General features: G+C 39.7%; 1 protein-coding gene across 5 annotated transcripts in view; it reads right to left on the bottom strand.

Annotated features, from left to right (window-relative positions):
- The window catches only part of RASA3 (RAS p21 protein activator 3), a 185,479-nt gene that overhangs the window by 55,504 nt on the left and 111,591 nt on the right, over positions 1 to 18,384 (bottom strand). For all 5 annotated transcript variants that reach the window (XM_026096948.2, XM_026096945.1, XM_026096947.2 and 2 more), the window contains 2 exons: positions 14,263 to 14,357; positions 1,528 to 1,604 (listed from right to left, as the gene is read on the bottom strand). In XM_026096948.2, coding sequence (XP_025952733.1) covers positions 1,528 to 1,604; positions 14,263 to 14,357 — 172 coding nt within the window. The remainder of the gene's footprint in view (positions 1 to 1,527; positions 1,605 to 14,262; positions 14,358 to 18,384) is intronic.

Below are 18,384 nucleotides of genomic sequence, written 5' to 3'. Positions count from 1 at the left end.
AGAGGCAGAGTCCAAGCCTAGAGATAAGCCCACTGTCCTGTGTGCCCCACACACCTACACCCCCTTGACATTGCAGAGTGGGGTGGAAGGACAATAAAGTGTCTTTTCCCATCCTCTATTCCTTCATCTCTCCTGCAAAGCCTTAGGACTTAGGGCAATACAAATAACACAGCAACATAAGATACTAGCCCAGGACTTGGGAGATGCAGGTTTTAACTCTGGTTTCTTGGACTTTTTGCAATCTTCATCACTTGGGCATATCCAGTGGAACAATGGAAAATGAAATAAAAAGACTACTCAGGTATTAATTACATGAAGACTGGTCCTTCCGAGTGATGCACAGCCACACTGATGTAACAACTTCTATCCTGAAAGAGGTACAGCTACGTTCAAAGTGGCATTGTGCCCTGATTAGTAAGTTTGCTGGAGATCAGAGTCTACACAGCAACTTTCACCAGACTACCGACTATCTGTGCTATTCAATATGCCTCATCACTTAAAAAAAAAAAAAAAAAAAAAAAAAAAAAGTGGACTGCAGAGACAAAGACTTCAAGTATACCAACTCACAGAGCTTTGGCAGGGCTAGAAGAGGCATGCACAGGCATGCAAGACTGCATACTCCAGCACATCCTCATATTAACAGTATGCCTGGAAGGATGCAGATCAACCAACGTGGCTCACCTGCATCTGCTAACAGGTCCCAGCTGCAAAGACTACTCTGATAGCATCATATACATTAAGCTATTTGGCAATTGTTTCAACAGAAAAATGTTCTGCTAGGAAAGTTCTGACCAGCCCTGTTGTTAGACCCACATTTGACAGCATTCTGTTAGTGCTTTTGCCAAGGCTTTGTTCATAGGTTAACGCTCCAATTTTGACAGCTCTTCTGACAGACAGAATACAAGGCAGGTTCCTGACAGAAACCTACCAGCTCAGCTACTGCTCCTGAAGCAGCCACCTAACAGGCTTTGCTGTTGTCAGAGAGTAATGGCCTCCCAGACTCCTCCGTAGCAGAAGGCAAAATCTTGACTCCCATCTGAGTCCTGGGGATTCTAGGCTTCAATTAGTTTGAAGTGAGATGGGATGGCTGATTGAGACTACTTCAATAACTGATGGAAGACTTCTGTTTGTTAACCCAGCCCTGTAACACCCTGTCACCATGCAAGTTATGCCATAAATTTGCTTAGCTCATAAGGTTCTTAATGCAAAGCAGAAGGACATTAATATTAAGCTTTGAAGTGTTTTTAATATTTATGCCATGACTAAATTGGAAAAGTGATTTATTAACATTTAAAAGTGTTAGGAAGAAAATTACCTAGATCATGTGGAGAAGGGGAGCAGAAAATGAAAAAACATCTTATAAATTCCTAAGAATATCACTTACTAAGAGCAATTGTTATTTAAGTTCAGAGAATAAGGACATTCAATTTTCAATCAATATTTTGATTCCTCCAACTATTTTAAAATGAAGTATTGCACACTATCTGTAATTAGCACGCTTCTTCATAACTCTGCAGTCAACCCTACCGTGTTGCAAGCTTATGGCAGACGACACCAGTGTCTGTTATGACTTCACTCAGTCTCAGCTCAAGGTGGACCTTTCCCTGAAAAACACCAAAAAATATCACATGAAAATTTAATGTTATGCATAGCCAGCCATACTATTCCAACTTAAAATAAAGCAAGTCTGTTAATGCGAGCAATTCCAAAAGGAGTTTAAAGATAAGTTAACAGCTGTATAGTTGAGATATTTCATCTGCCGGAGAATCCAGATTAGCAGCCATTATACTCAATTTCATTGCATAAGAACTCCACTATTGTCCTGTATCTTATCTCTGTATATTTTACTAATTGAGGGATACAAAGTGCCTCTGGTTTGAGACTAAAATATTTTGTTGTAGCTTTATCTATATTTAGCTTTTTAAAAGTTAAGCAAAGATTTGCAGCACAATCTTCAAAAAGATATCACATCATCACAGTGTGTCACAAATGGATACCTACAAGTCTTATGTTTTAAGTGTTAGAAAACTGCAGGGCCTAGAAATTATGAAATAGTATAAACTGTGAGAAAACTGTATCTGTAAAACTACACTGTGCAACTAAAGAAAAAAAAAGTCAAACATGTTGCTAGCATTCATAACATCTATAATTACATAGTTTTCCACTCCTTACCATCACATTAAGTAACCTGGGCCAAAACTATGCTTGAATATACCGAGAAAATAAAGGCAATCACAAATACACACTGCATTCCTCTTAGTAATGCTATTACATTTTGGAACATGAGCAAATAGTCTCACTGGCAAAAGCTCAGCAACACTTTTACTGTGTATGTAGCAAACGCAAAATACATTTCGTTATTGGCCTATTCTGGCATACCAGAGCTGCCCAATCATCTATTTAAAGCTAACATGGCCAAAATTGAATCACTGACTTTCATAACTACCTCCCCTTCACCCTTTTTACTGAAGGGCCCTAAAATCCTCCCTGCTAATTATTTGGGGTGCTAATGTGGGTATCATCTTTGACTCAGTTCTGTCTCAACTCACATAACAGTCTGTTGCCACCCCTGTCATAAGATCTTCCAGATTTGACCTGTCTCTTTTTCACACCCCCACAACTCTTACCAGAGACTTCATCTCTTCTGACTGCCTACAGCAACCTCCTCCTCTGCAAGGATGTCTATCCTGCTTAACAGAAGATCAAACCCTGGCCCTAAATTGTACCAATGCTGTTAAGATCTATTTCCTCCACAGCAGATTTGTCTGGAGGAGATCTAGTGCAAGTAGCCCAAATCAGAGCATGAGTGCGCTATTAAGTGACATTGACACTCAGAAGTTCTGATTAAACTCGTTCCCTGGCGCTCTTGCATTTAGTGGTTTATCTAAACTCTGACACCAGTGCCAGAACAGTCATCCTGCAAAGTCTATGAAAGATACTGCTTCTTAGTGTGACAGTCAATCTCTCTTCTCTTCCTTGGGTACTCCTGTCCAAAGACCGTTCTCTCTGCACTCTCTTGAATGCAAGCTTCATGCTTGCTTAGGCATTTTTACTCATCAGACCTTTATCATCTACTTTTACCTTCAGTATTCTGACCTGGTAAGAAAGATTTTTTCCAGCTGAGGGCTACAGTACAGCCCTTTCAAGTACATTTGGCAGAAGACACTTGTGTTTATCCAGAAAACAAGAAAAAGAGGCCTGAGCTGTGTAAAACGAAATCCCACACCATGTCTGACCCTTAGACTCCTGATTCTTCACCTCTGTTTCACTAAGAAATGAATCTCCTCCTTACTCAGCATACAGAGATGCCAACATCTGTCATTTTCTTCCAGTCTCCAGCCAGCCCTCATAAATGGGAAAAAGATTTCCCTCCACAAATACTTAAAGCCAGTTCTAAAATCACCTCTTTAAGACTCAGTCCTGCTACTGTGACCATAAAACACGCGTAACAAGGGCTAAGCATGCAATGAGCTGAGAATTCTGGTCATGCGGCCCCCGTTTTCTGGCTTTATTTTTGCTACATTTTACCTTATTCTTCACTGTTATCTCTTCTGCTGGCCACATATTTATCACAGGAGCTAAACCATGAGTCTCTGGAGAACAAATTTATATTACATACCTATAACAAACACTGCTGCCACCTTTTATTGATCTTCTATATATTACCTTTATTAGAGAAGTTAACACTAGTAAGAGTTTTGAAAGAATTAATAGGCAGGAATAGAGATTTAGGAACTCTAGAGAAAATACCTCTTGCAGAGAAATGCCAAGAAGGTAAGATGGTGTTTTTATAGAAATATATCTGCTGATCTTAAGCAAAGAGAAAACTGGTCTCTCAGGAAGAAAAGAATGCCTCAATATACTTAGGTGAGCCTGAATACAAACTTATACTGCCAATTTACTAGATTTCACTGAAACTGAGTAAGTAAGATGGTTTAGAAATTAGAAATTAAACTCAAAAAATGTTTTTAAGTCAGCATTATTTCACACATTTTCCCAACTATATTAAGTATAAAAATACAGTGCAGCCTCCTTTGGGATAAAAGCCAATTTTCCTTGTAGCTCTCATTTTTCTCTTGTGAAGACTTTGAAACTGGCCAGCTGCTCCAAAAGTGACTCAAAGCTTTGCAGAGCAAAACAAAGGTCATGGAATCACTTGGGCTGTCAGCCCTGTGACTATTCCCAGAATACCTCATTACTTCCAGTTAAAGAATTCAAATACAAAAATATCTTAAAATAAAATAAGGCTGTGGTAATATACTTGTGAGATTTAATTTGCAGAAAATAACCCCTACATAGACAGAATGCTTCTTACCAAATGAATTATACCTTTAGACAAAACGTAAGGATCCAGCCAAATAAATTTACTCTTGAGCAATACCATTAGTTGGTCTACAAAATATTGGATAATGCATTTTTCAAAGAGAAGATAGAAAACTGTGCAGCAAATGAGCATTATAAAATCATCTAACCAACAGAAGGTCAATCAGTTACCTACACAGAATTAAATGGGCCAAAAAAACAGGAAAAAGCCAACATGTTTGTTTACTGACAATTTTTAACTAAGAAATTAGTATTTTCATTATTAAAAGAAACACTGTGACAATATCTAGAGGCTCCAGTTGTACTAGATGCACAGTTAAAGACAGCCTCTATAAGCAGGAAAGATCAGACAAAGCAGCAGGATAAAAAAGTATTTTAGTCCCATTTGACAGCTGAAACACTGGGGCTTGTTCCTGTTCAGATGAAATCCCCACTGCAGAGCCAGGAAGCGAATCTAGGATCAGCCCCTGGCCTGTGTCCTAGGCACAGTTTTTTTCCTCCAACTGTGAACAAACTCAGAGAAGAATCTGGAGATTTGACAATTTTGAGGTAGATTACATTAATTACTACACACATTTGTAGGAAAAAAAAAATGTGTCAGGATGTTCCTAGAAACAGCTACGTTCCTTAGTACACCCTTCACATTTAACTGGGCAGAACTTTTTCAAGGAACAAGTATAAGGAGTGCCAACTCAACCGCTGAACACCACTTCCTTTTTCATAAACTGTAGGTCATATGTCCTTCCTAATCATGTCTGACATACCATATTGGGCCCAACCAGGTTTCATATTTCAGTTCTTCATTAAAGAGGTCACCAGTAGATTGAGTTTCTTGTAGGGAAGTAAACAGTGTTCAAGAGGAAATCAGTAACAATCAAAACTGTAAAATGGCCTTATTAAGAAAAAAACTGTATGATGCTTGTTAAATATTCCCTTTATTAAAAAGATAAAAGAATCAAGTTCCAGTCTTGCTGACATACTCACAGCTCTAACAGATATCAGTAAGAACGACAAATACACTTTTCAAGAAACGAACTTAAGTAATTATAAGCTTGCAAAGCACATAAAAGAAAAAAAAAAGAAAAAAGCAGAATCAAGGTTCTCTTTTTATGGATGCAGGAAAAGCTTGTCTCCACCAATTTTATTTCTCCTTGGAATGTAATCATAAGTTACTACAGACTGAAATATCAGAAGACAGTTGTAAAGCAAGTAAAACTATATAAATGCTACTTACCTGTATCATGTTTCCAGCAGTTGCAAATTTGTGGTTTAAATTAAACATAGTGTGTTAAAGGAGGAAAAAAACCCCACATGACCACAGATTATCCTAAGGTTATTCTTATTGCAAAGCTCTGCCATACTGGCATGAGCCACTTTTAAACATTTTGAACAAGTGGTGGGCCTCAGAGACAGCAATTCCAGCGTCGCCAGGACAGCACTAGGAGACATTTCTTAGTGCAGTTGTGCGCTGCACAAATTTTGGACTGGAATCTAACACGCATTATGTGATCCAGTGGCCAAGTGTGGACTCAGATGAAACATCTGACCTAACTCAAAACAGATGCAGTCTGATTTTTCAGGGAAAAAGTTGTAAAAAATACTTATACACACTAGAAACCTCTGTATTGTATCTTAGGTTTCAGTAATACACAAAGGATTCTGACTGTCTAAGTTTAGAAAACAGGAGCCAATCTACCCACATCTGTTAAATCACATCTTCAAGGAGCTATCGACTAGATCTTCACTAGGTCATCCTTTTTGTTATTATAAAACAGTTTTTAGAAATATTTCACTTTTAGAAAACTCAAAGGAGAGAGAAAAAAGTCCTCACTGTTAATTCCAAACAAAAATATATCAAACATCTAACCCCCTTGCTTGAAAACATCAAGACAACTGACTTCACATAAAGGCTCGCACGCAACTATTCTTGCTTCTACAAAACAGCAGCAGCTGATACCATTTACCTTGTTCACAACATTCATAACAAAAAAAGGTATTGCTCTATTAACCTGCTGGACAAGAGGTTGGCGCTTACCAGCCATTCCGCTTCTCTAGGCTCCCCGATTTTGCTGGCAACCTTTCCCCCACGGGCGGGAGTGCACACGCACGAATTTCAAAACACCTATCCCACATGGATCCATCGAGACTCCTACCTCAGCACAGCTTCCCCCACCTCATCAGCTCTGCAGCTCAGGTCAGCTCAGCTCGCTGCTTCGGAGTGTGGAAGGAAGGCCTGGGACCCACCTTAGGTTCTTCGCCCTTCCTACTGCTGGTACAGAGTGGCTGCAGGAGATATCACTCCAGCACTGGTAGATGGAGGAGGGAAGAGGCATAGCAGGAACGGGTTGTGGAAAGAGGGCTGGGCTAAGCAGGCAAGTTGACACAGACACATAACTAACACCAACACCTCATTATTTCAGATTCTCATGAATTCAGGATCATGATACTCACAGAGTGTTGGTTTACTGTCCCCCACTACAATAAAAACACAGTTTAAAGTTTCACAGAAGGCGGCCTGCAGAAAGGAGCCCTGGAAGAACCTTAGCTCTGCAGTTACACATGGAGCAATCCAAAGCAAGAGATAACCTGTGCTGCTGCTTTCTCTGCCTTTCCAAATTTTGTTTCAGCATCTGGTAAGTGTTATTAGCCAGATTCATCTACTTTGACACTCTCTTAGGTAGCTGATATGTCACTGTCTGGCACGGGTAAAGCTGAAAAACAAACAAACAAAGCAGCCCACCCAATCTCTAAGGGCTCATTAAATATTATCTGTGAGGGGGAGGAAGAGATAACAGGAAGGGTGCAGCTACTGCTTTAAGTAAATCCAGCCCTGCAGTATTAACAGTTATCAGTCACAGCCTGATGGCAAGTTTGAGAACAGGAGAAAGAGTTTGTCTGTTTGCTCTGTGCATTTGCTGCTGTAACAGCTGCTTCTTCCTTTAGCAGAGGGCAGCAGGCTGCTGGGGAAGGTCTAAGGATCATGCTCCAGATCACAAGCTGCCTCTTGGACTATGAGGCAGCATACAAGAAGCCTGGAACAAAATCTAATCTACTCATGAGGAAAGTATAACAGCTCTAACAAACACTGTATGGATTCATACATGCTAGACAAAGCAGAACTTACGCCTGCTTGGTCTCCAAATGCACAAATAAAGACCCACAAGCACATCACCACCACTAGATAATTAGCAAAGCATCTTCAAACGGCACAACATTAAATTCCTTGTTTCTTTAAAGGAAGAGTACTTCAACATGATCAAAATCCTTGCAGTTGTTTGCATTTTCCTCTCAAATACTTCAACGTGATGCACTGGATGGATACTAATCACCTGGTTTTCATGTCCCCAGACAAACTGTGTTCTTCACATTTAGAATTCAGCTAAGTTATTTTGAAATAATGTAAATTTTTAATGAAGTGGTAGGTGCTCTTTACTATGCGCTATGTTTCCAATTAGCTTTCAAAAGTAACAAACCAAAAGCAGATAGACTATCTTACCCCTCCATGCTCACAAGCCTGAATACAGTGCTCTTATATTCGAATAGAGAAGTCGTCTTGCCACAAAGTAGGATTTGGTCAATAACTGGTCTTTTCATTTATCAGGAACATTATTATGAAACATTTACCATTGTTTACACATGATCAAGTTCTCTGAAATAATTAGGTTAGTAGGCATGTAGCCTTGAGAGTTTCCCACTCTAGCAAAACAGAGATTTCATATCTTTTCAAAACAACTAAAAGAGAGAAACCTAAAAGCCACTGCTCATAAAAGAGGAGGTCACACCCATTTATTTCCTGTGTGTGGTGGAAAGCTGATACTGAACCTGGAAGCAGCTTCTTTTTAAAATTTGCATAAAGCCATGCTTACAGTAGGTTATACGAAATGTGCCAGTGAGTGACTCATCTTTATGCTAGAAACATTTAAATACCTAAACAAAGACAGTTAACGTCAATGTTGGACAATGTGTATGCTACGTTCTAAACTGTTTAAGTAGATAATTCTATCAATCATTGGAGTGATATTGCTCAGTACAGTTGCTTATAAAGACAATTTGATCAGCTTAGTTATATTGAAACTCTTATGCTTAATAAAAATAACATCTGAATCATTCAAGTTTAACACAGTTTACTCCACAGATATTAAAAAAAAAAATACTGCTTTATGTAGAGCAGGAGGCAGGCAGACACGGCAGAGATTGTGGCAACTTCTACAATATCAGGAAGATAAGGCAAAAGAAAAAGTAACACGCTTCCAGCTTCCTCTGAAGATCTGGGATAAATTCTCTTTAACTGTCAAAGAGAACTGAATTTAGTAGAGCTAATTCAGAAGCTTGAGGTGAAACCCTGGCTCTGCTGAAGTCATGGCAAAACTCCCACCCCAGCAGAGCCAGGATTTCATTCATGAAACTCGACATTTGGAATATAGACACTGCACTGAATGGGAAGGTGCTAACAAAAAAGGACGTTCTTCTGAGCAGCACAGAGCGTCCTGGCTGTAGTCTTCTAGCTAAAATACAGGAAGCATCTCAGAGCCATTAGAGATTTTCAGCACAAAAAAAGGATTTTAGGTGTATTCTCCAAACATATCTGTAAGTAACGTTTTCCTCCAGTGATGCACAGCCCACTAACTGGTACTCGTATCAGTTCATTCTCAAGAACAGGCATATTTAGTCAACAATAATCAAAGACCAGTGTAAGCAAAATGCAAACATGGTAGAAGGAGGAAGGGCTTTTGGTGTCTGAAGAATGTATTTCTTAGCATCAGTGAATCATTAGCACAAAACTTTGTGTACAGAAGGTTAAGATGTGAGGCAATTTGCTTCCTCAGTGCTGGTTATTTGCCATTTACTTTTTTTTTTCTTAAGTTGATTGATAGCTAAATGGGCAATTTTTAGACACATCAAAGTTCTTATGAGGAGGAAGGGGAAATGAGCAATCTTCAAGTTTGATGTCAAATTTTTTTTCTCTCAACAATAAGTTTTACAAAAGACCTTGAGAATTACTGGCTGTGGAAAAGCACTCTGTCGTTTAACACTGAGAACTCAGCTGTAGGAAAACGTGACCATTTTACATTTGTCACTGCTGTGGAGGAAGTAACTCAAAGGACACTTGAAAAGAGGAACTTTGTAATGCAAGAGCCTGCCCATGAAAACATTTCAGAATGAAACAACTCTCCTTGCATTCTTCCCCCTCTTTAACATATACCACTACTGTTTAGAATACGCTAGGATATTTGGTGTTAATCAGAATGCATTTGGATCTTTAACTGCTTCACTGATTACACATACACAAAGAGTATTTGAGTTGAAAAGCTCAAATTTTGCAAAACAGACCTGAACTATGCAGGGCTGAAGTTACTGTGAAAAAACAAAGGAGAAAACTGCTCAAAAACAAAAAAAGGCCTTATAAAGATCAGATGTGCACTTGAGCTTAAACTCCACTGAGAACACATGGACCACTGGGAGCATCTGTCATCTACAGCCCCAGGCAAATATTTGAATCAGTTACTGTTGGGTAAACTTCTGTATGTGAAGGAGAAGCAAACACGCATGGATCAAGAGAGACATACACACAATAGAATGGCAATTTCTGGTTGCAGTCCTCAAACAGCGTAAGAATGAGAAAATAGCAGATCCTGAAAGACAAAAGACTAGTCGAAAAGAGACATCGCATGGAAAGTGTGTCACGCTATGGTCTTACTACACTCCATCAGCTTAAAAAGTTGTCTTCTGCTGCTAGTCTCTGCCTCTCGCCTGAGGCTGCCCAGTTGTTCACAGTTTGTTTCAAAGCAAAGTTAAACCATTTTCCATCCTCAAGTCCTGTTTTACTTTCCACTGATATGTTTGAGTGCTTTTACTCTTAGACACTGCATATTTAAGCTCTGGGCCTGGCAACCTCCCACTGAGGAGTAGGCAGGCTCCACCAGAGGATGGGAACTTAAATTCCTCCAACTAAATCTGCACAAACCCATCTGCTTTACAGTCTCATACTTTCAAAACGAGTTCTCCAGTCTGGAAAGTTAAGCCATGAATTATGCATTTAATGGCTGCTGTCAAGTTTTATCTTGCACTCTGTATAATATATCTTCCTGACAACATTTAACATATCTTAATATATTCAAAAAGAAAATACTCATAATTCATGTCATTTCATATTTATATACTGAATAAATATAATTTTGCTCAAGTTTAATCATTTGTTCTCCACAGAGCAGCTTGAACTTAAACCACTTACGGCATAACAGGCCTACCATCCAGGTTATAAACAGCATTTGGAGTACGTACTGGCAGCGCTACAACAGAAATGCATTACATTATTTTCAAGCTAGCAAGAGCAAAAATAGCCATGAAGATGTGGGGGTATCGATCTACCACCAGTATAAAAGCCTTTCGTCCTCAAGAGGCAAGTATAGCCTATAGCCCACAGCTGACCTATACACCATTGTGTCCTGATGGCTGCTGTCACCCAACTAGTCAGATTAAAAGAAGTTCAGGTGCTCCTGGTTACACTAGTCCCACTGATCTCAACTAGTTAGTTTGCTACAGCTCATGAACCAAACCACAAAGGACATATGGGTGGGTAATGCCAAATCTGCATCTGTGAGCTGAGCTGTGCAGCACGTGTGCTGCTTAGTGTGGGACTGTGCACAGCACTGAGTGGTGGTAAGACTACAAGCCCTCCTAGCTGACTTAAAAAGAAAAGAAAAAAGAAAAGAAAAGAAAGGACAGTGCCTTCTCTTTTTCCTTCAAGATAAGCAATCATGGAGGACTCGAGTATATCTTCCTGTCCTTCCAGTGATGTCAAGCAATGAACAGACATGGCATTAAAGCATCTGACAGTAAAGCTCTGTGTAGTTTGACAATTAAATTAGTCCTGTTGTCAGTAACACACTCTGCCTGCAATAAAGATTATCAAGTGAGAGCCCATCATAGTCTCACCTTGTGCCCCTGACAATACGAAACATCTCTACAAACCAGTAAGAATCAGCAGCTTTGGAAAACTATAAGACAATGCAAAGCCTCAAGTTAAGCATCTTTATGAGTAGATCTGATGGTGTTACACAACATTGCCACTTACATTTTGATTTTCTTTTAACATATAGGCTTACCGTATTTTTGTGTGGTGTCAGAATACTTACAAAGCAATGACTTCTGAAAAATTTTAAAAACAGCACAAAAATATTAAGAAAACCACTCAACTTCTGCAACACTAGAATTCAAATTTTTTACTCTTTTGCCCTTGCAAAAGAGACAGCAATCCTTACATCACATACTTTTCCATATCTACATAAGAAGAACAAAAATTATACTCATTAAACTTCAGATAGCCAGCTCAAAATACCAGTTCTGACATTCAGAAAAGCTTATTATCCAAAATTGCAAATAAATATTTCTATTCTTAAAAACAAGGCCAATGTGTCCCAAAATTAGACATCTGAGAATAGAGGCACCCAAGACCATTAATATTTCAATAATCCATTGATTTTAAGATGGTTTTCAACTTCTGACTGTTCTGGTTGGTTGCTTAAATCTTGGATATTTAGTGGCTTCACACATAGTAAAGAAAAGGCCTACACAGGCTTAATGCTGTTACCCAGTTTCTTTCATACCACAGCCTAATAAATTAGGGGAAACAAACAAACAAAAAAAAAAAAAAAAAAGAGAGAAGTCTGGTCTCTGATATTCTTTTTTATGCCTCCCTCTGGCTTGTATGACCTCGAGCTAGTCACATTCTTTTTGACACTTGATTTCTCACTGTATTCAAAGCATGGGAGTTACAGTAGCTTACCTCAACACGGTGCTCTGATGCATAACTAAATAACCATAAAGTGCTCTATGACATGGAAAATAGTATTAAGGCCACTGACCGACAAAATCAGAAGTAGGTGCGGGAGTTCCTGGCACGTGGCCCAATGCTTAATCCACCAAATTATGTGGACAATGGGGACAATTTTAGAATGATTAACTAATAGCCGGTACATTAAAATTGTTTTTTGACTATTAGTTTTTGTATGATTCAGTGTAAATGTTAACCATTTAAAATTTCTACAATAGTTTTCCTAAAAATTGAAGAAAAACTGAGTAACATCGCTTAAGTACTTCTTCTGATTAACACAAGTATTCCTTCTCTTGCAAACAAAAGAGTAAATGTTTAGAAAAAAGGTACAACTGAGATACCACAAATACAAAAACAATACAGTAAATACCCTCTTTCATTTCGTTATCTTTCCTTGCATAAGAATTCCTAAAAAATATTCACAAATCTGCTCTGTTATGGAAAACAAAGCCCTCTTACAGACTTCTTAAATTTAAAGACTGTGGAACATCTAAGTAAATGGACAAAGCCATCTGAGTGCTGTTCATATTTGTATTAGTTGTAATAAATGCTTATCATGGAGCCCAGACACAGGTTTTAACAGTTGGGCTCTTGTGAAGATACAAACAGAGGAAGTGATAAACTGTACAAACAAAGAACACGCTTTCCAGCACGTGCTCCTGATCTCCCCAAGCAGCTAGAACTGTCTGCAAACCTTTCTGCTATGAGTTCACAGCATTATATTACCACTGCTGTTCGGGGTCCAAAAAGCTTCCACAAGCTCCTTTTGTGTCAATATTATAGCAAAATAAACAGTGTGGAAGCTTATCTCAATATTGGCCTTTTCAATTGATAAATTATAAAGGGAAAGTTTTCATATCCTGCAGGAAATAAACACTACATCTATTGTTTTAAAGTCACTGTCATAAGAGGCTTTGGGGTGAGAAGAGAGGGAGACAAGGGTAAACAGAATAAACTTCAATGTTAAAAGGCTGTTAAAAGCCTTTCCATCACCATTGGCATGAAATGTGGCATTAAAGAGGATCAATATTTTACAAGAGAATGTTATAGACTGAATAGGCTGTCATGAGGCTTTCTTTGTATCACGTGCATGACAACAGATTATTTAACTCTCTCTCCAAGTAAACAGAAAATCCAGCTTTGAATATATTTTCATGTCTGCTTCACTATGCATAACCACACTACATATCTGAATGCATATGCAATAAGTGTCATTTTCTTGCCTAATGTGTGCAGACTTATAGAAGTATCAGCTTTTCAATCTGCATATATGTCCAAACCTACCACATAGTGGTATCTAAGCAGCATTTCCCCTTATATTTATTGGGCACTGTTGCACAGTTAAGATTGGAGGGTCCAGGAACTCCTAAACAAATACTGTGGTTTGAAAGTGACCTATAATACATATTTACAGGGGAAAAAAAAAACAGTTAAGTAACTGATTTATATTCACATGATATCCCACTACATCATTTTGACTTCTCATTTGGTTGTAATGGCTGTATTCACAAGACCTAGCATTGCAATAGATAACAGAATTCACTCCAAAAGAGGCTAAGCAGAGAAGAACAGTCATTCACACTGTGTACCAAAATCTGAAACCACCCAAACCCTAAATGAAGCTGAAGTGATATCATCAGCATTCCCACGGCTTGGAGCAGGGCCTAGAAACCTGGCATGGAACATTTTTTGTCTGAGATGTGCGTGCTGTCATTCCTGTGATAACCTGCCTACAAAATTATTTAAGACAGTACCTGCAGATAATGTTTTCAACTTGGCTCTGCTCCTTGAGGATTCAACAGTTATTTATAGGGTTTTGAAGTTACTTGATGTTAGTAGATAACCACATCCATCCTTGCAGTACAGTGACCCCGACAGTTCACAGAGTGGGACCAGGATTCTGCCCACATATATAATTAAAGCTGATTTAAGCACGCCAATACTTCACGCTCCAAACAGACACCACGCACAACTTCTAAACATCAATGAAACCTAGGCCATACTGAGCAATGCTTCCCTCATGTAGGGAATCTGTCCTAGAGCCACACAACCCATAAAGTTGCTATGGCCCTGTTACAAATACTCCTTTACCAAGATAATCTCACCTGTACTTCTGAATCAGCATCAACATGCTGGAGTTGAAACCAGGTGTCCCTGTTATGATACTTCTGCAGATCTTCTTTCTGTATAGCTACTTTTCCTGGAAATAAAGCAAACCAGAAACACAGTTTAAGAGACATTATAGCTCCCTAAAAGTACACTTCAATAAGATTTCAGAAACAGGTTTTAAAACAATCATTTAAGGACTATCCTCTTCAATCAGGGCTTCAGAACAACGAAAGATTTCTTCAGGGCATATTTCTTTACACAATACATAATTATTTCTGATGAACAGCTTTTTCCACTTCATATTGTGAAAGACTTCAAAATTCCTAACAGCATACTCACTTAACAGTCTGAAGTACTGTGCAGCGTGGATTAGGTTGCAAATATAGCAAAAATATTATTATTTTTTTGTCATGATACTATAATTAAATGGGGGGACTTTTTTTTGTTTTGTTTTCTGTTTTTTTGAGGCAGATGTCTATAACGATCCCCATAGAAAGTTCCAAGCATGGGAGTTACTAGTAACATTTAAGGATGAGGCTTTTCACTCTATTTTTGTAGAAGTGCAGCTGCTAGAGAAGATGTCAGCTCAGGACTGAATCTGAGACCTGCATTTTGAGGCTGGGAGCTCTTTGCTGTGCTGAGAGCACTTCACCACTCTCAGTGGTAAAAGATTTTCTTACTTCACTCACTCAAATCTTGCAGAGTTTGCATGTCGCAACCCAGAGCCACCCAAGTATTGCCATTCATGTTCCACCTCTAACCATACAGAGAAAACATACAGTTGAGCTTTTCCCTCCGCTGTTTTAAAACTCCCTTATCTCTACCAAATTAGGGGGTTTTGGTAGTTATGGCAACAGCAGCCAATTCCATGCTATGAACTGGTGTACATGCACGCTGAGGACTAATATATACGTAAAGCTGAAACTTTTATCTTGCCCAATCTCTCATAGGCATTATGCAAAGCACACTCTGAGGGGTAATGAAACTTTTTCCAAGCTTCTTTGTATATACAAAGCAGAGCACTGCACACTTGTGGATCACATGATCCTCAGAAAGTATCTTTGGGCTGGGTGGTTCCCTAGGCACTGAGAAAAGCAGCACATTAAAGGTGAAAGGAGCCAGGACAGTCAGAGATGTTCATGAGGCTCAGGAAAGCTGCCTTTTGGCAATGTAGTTCAGTAGCAGACTTTCCTGACAGAGTTGTTTGAATACAGTTTGTGACCACGGCTTTGCTGAGGAAATAAAAGACTTTCCTTAACTAAATCCTGTTAAGAAAATATTTTAGTAGCCACAGTCTTTGTTGTAAGCGGGAGAGAGATTTCCAAGGCTCCCCAATCCATGCTGTCTGGCCAAGGGTCAGTAATACATTACCCTCGCAAATGTTAATAGAAGACATTTACAAAAAAAAATCCACAGGGTGGAAGGCTATAAAAATGGCAGACACAAAGTATTCTCCCTTCTGAAACCTAAAAGCTTAGTGAAGTCCTGACAACCATTTTAAGTGGGATGAGTTATAAAACATCCCCTATTCCGACTGTCTCCCCTCAAATTTTGGCCTTTTCTTTAGCTGTGCTTGGACAGATGCACCCAGCTCTCCTGTTTGCTGGGCTGCTCCCATGCACTTGGTTGCAGCTACTATTGTGTCCTTCTGTCACCCTCAGGCTCCTTCTGGTGACAGTTTCCAGACTTTCAGTCCCAATTTCTAAATTGCTCTCCCAGCCTCCCACAGCTGCCTTCCATAGCTTCTGCCAGGGTTTCTCCAGCTTCCACAGGGCTTCTGATACATCACTCCCAAGCCATCCCCCTCTGCTGTCAGCACTCTCCTCCTCCTACTTATCCTTTGGAGATTACTTCCCCTCTTCTGGCAAACAGTAAACTGGGGATCAATACAGCAGACACACTACCAGGCTCTTTACTGGACATGCAGACCTAGTGACTCGAAACTTCCTAGAAAACCCATAATTAAATTACACAAATGTACAAAGTAAGATGACCGAAAGGGTAAATAAGACACTGCAACTATGCTGAACAGAGAACAGATGCAGTCACACTGCTGAGAATCTCTGTAATGATGGCTGTGTATTTTCAAAGCTACCACTTTTATTCTCTAACCGTAGCAATATCTGGGCAACTTGTCAGAGGAATAGGTTTAAACATGTGACCTTCCCGTAATTGCTTTGGATCTCATTTGAAATTGTTTACTTTCGCTGCTTGCTGTCTTCACTCTACCCTTCTAATCCCTTGCAGAAATCCTCTGCTGGACTGCAGTGTAACAACTGCTTCACGAGCAGCATCCCTCATACCTTCCTCTCCATTGGTTTCATGCACAGTCACCTCCCTTGCAGGCCTCTTCCTTGGGGAAAGCTCAAGGACAATTTCACTTACTCCAGCACATTTAATCAGCATAAATGGTGTTACCACTGCCCCCTCTCTCCGCAGGGAATCCCACTACTTTCTAAATGAAGCACGGTAAAACCAATCCAGAAGGTCTGACCACAGAATCAGGATGTAACTACAGCGCACAACGTTTTGAGGCAGCGGCACATGCCTCCAGCTCCAAGAGGGTTAATGTGATGGTACAACTGTTTTGATTAGGAAACTGTTTGAACAGCACTGTGTGCTCTGCAAACATGCAGTTCTTATTAATGAGTGAAACTTATTGACTGGGCTGGCTAGAAGCCAGTGTTTTTCACTGTATACCAAATGATCCACGAAGAAGAAAAGTCTGGAGGGGGGGGAAGGAAAAAAAAAAGAGAGGAGAGAGAATAAAGGAAAGGCCTATACTTTCACTAGCTATCTCTAAACATAAAAAAGTGTATTACTGATAGGGCAGATTGTTTAATCTGTCCTGTTAAACAATTTGCTGTGTACAGCAGTGCCCTGCTGAATTTCTGTTTATAACTCTTAGCCTGTATGGGCAACGTTCATACGCTCACCCAAACCATACTCCTCCAGCACAAGGCCCACATAAGGCATAATGCAGGCACTGAGCAGGGCTAGGCCCTGCACTCTTCTACACAGGTACCGTTCTGTCACCCACTGACCTATGCATTGGCTCAAACAACTTCTGGACTCACAAGATCTAGGTTAAATCTAGACCAATAATCTTAAGCTGTTGGCACCTATAATTTTAACTGATAAGGGCCTATAATTCTCCTTGAAGATAAATCTGACACCAGAGATCAAAAAAATTTTAGCACCACTCGCTGAGGGCACTTTTTCCTCATTGAGATTCTTCAGCACACTCCCACGCTCAACCCCAATGTCCAATACTCTTTCTCAAAACTTGGGTTGCTGCCAGACAGCTGTACTAGACTCCAGAACTTGTATCTGAGGCAACCAGTCACTTATGCCTGCTTCCTCAGAGCTACCCGAGGCTGCAGAGACTCTGGCTCTGTTAGCTTAACCTTTTAGACGCTGTATGGAAGGAGACAGGAAACACAAAGAGCATGCTTAACAACATAATGTATAGTTTCAAAGCACACATATGTGACACATTTTTTAAAGTAAGCTACCTTCTCAGCAACAGGACCAACAAAGATGCGGTAAAAGCATTCTCACCTGAACTCATTTCTTCCCTACGTCTGAGGTTCATCAGGTTGGGGGATCCCACACACACTTCTGCACATTTTTCACCCAGCGGGGCAGTGATTTTCCCCATGCCCCCCAATCTCAAACAGAACAGATCTTCACTGGGATATTTAAACCTTAAGCCCCACATCAAAACAAAGACGCAACATGCCACAACTGGCCCTTTCCTTCTGTGAATCTCCCTGTAGGGAAAAACAAACCACCACCAATCTATTATTTCAAGACACACAGCCAGTACAGAGATGAATGAAATTATTAGCTAGGGTCTTCATGGTCCCCTGAGGGTGCAGACTCAACTTTACAGTCTCTGGTACAAACAGATTTAAGAGACATCCATTTTCCCCAACCATTCACCTCTGTCCCTGTGACATTCTGAAACACTGAGTAAAATCATCCAAATTTAAAACCTCCAACCAATGAAAATAAACACTCTGGGGGAGAAAAAGGGAGGAGGAAATAGGTTTCAGGGGTCATGCGTGGGTGGTGTTTGCATTTTTAAAACACAGAGCGTTTCAGCTGACCTGTTT

The sequence above is a fragment of the Dromaius novaehollandiae genome, chromosome 1 (assembly GCF_036370855.1).
Source record: "Dromaius novaehollandiae isolate bDroNov1 chromosome 1, bDroNov1.hap1, whole genome shotgun sequence".
Lineage (NCBI taxonomy): Eukaryota > Metazoa > Chordata > Aves > Casuariiformes > Dromaiidae > Dromaius > Dromaius novaehollandiae.
The sequence above is the reverse complement of the archived record's forward strand: the minus strand, read 5'-3'. Positions and strand labels throughout refer to the sequence as shown.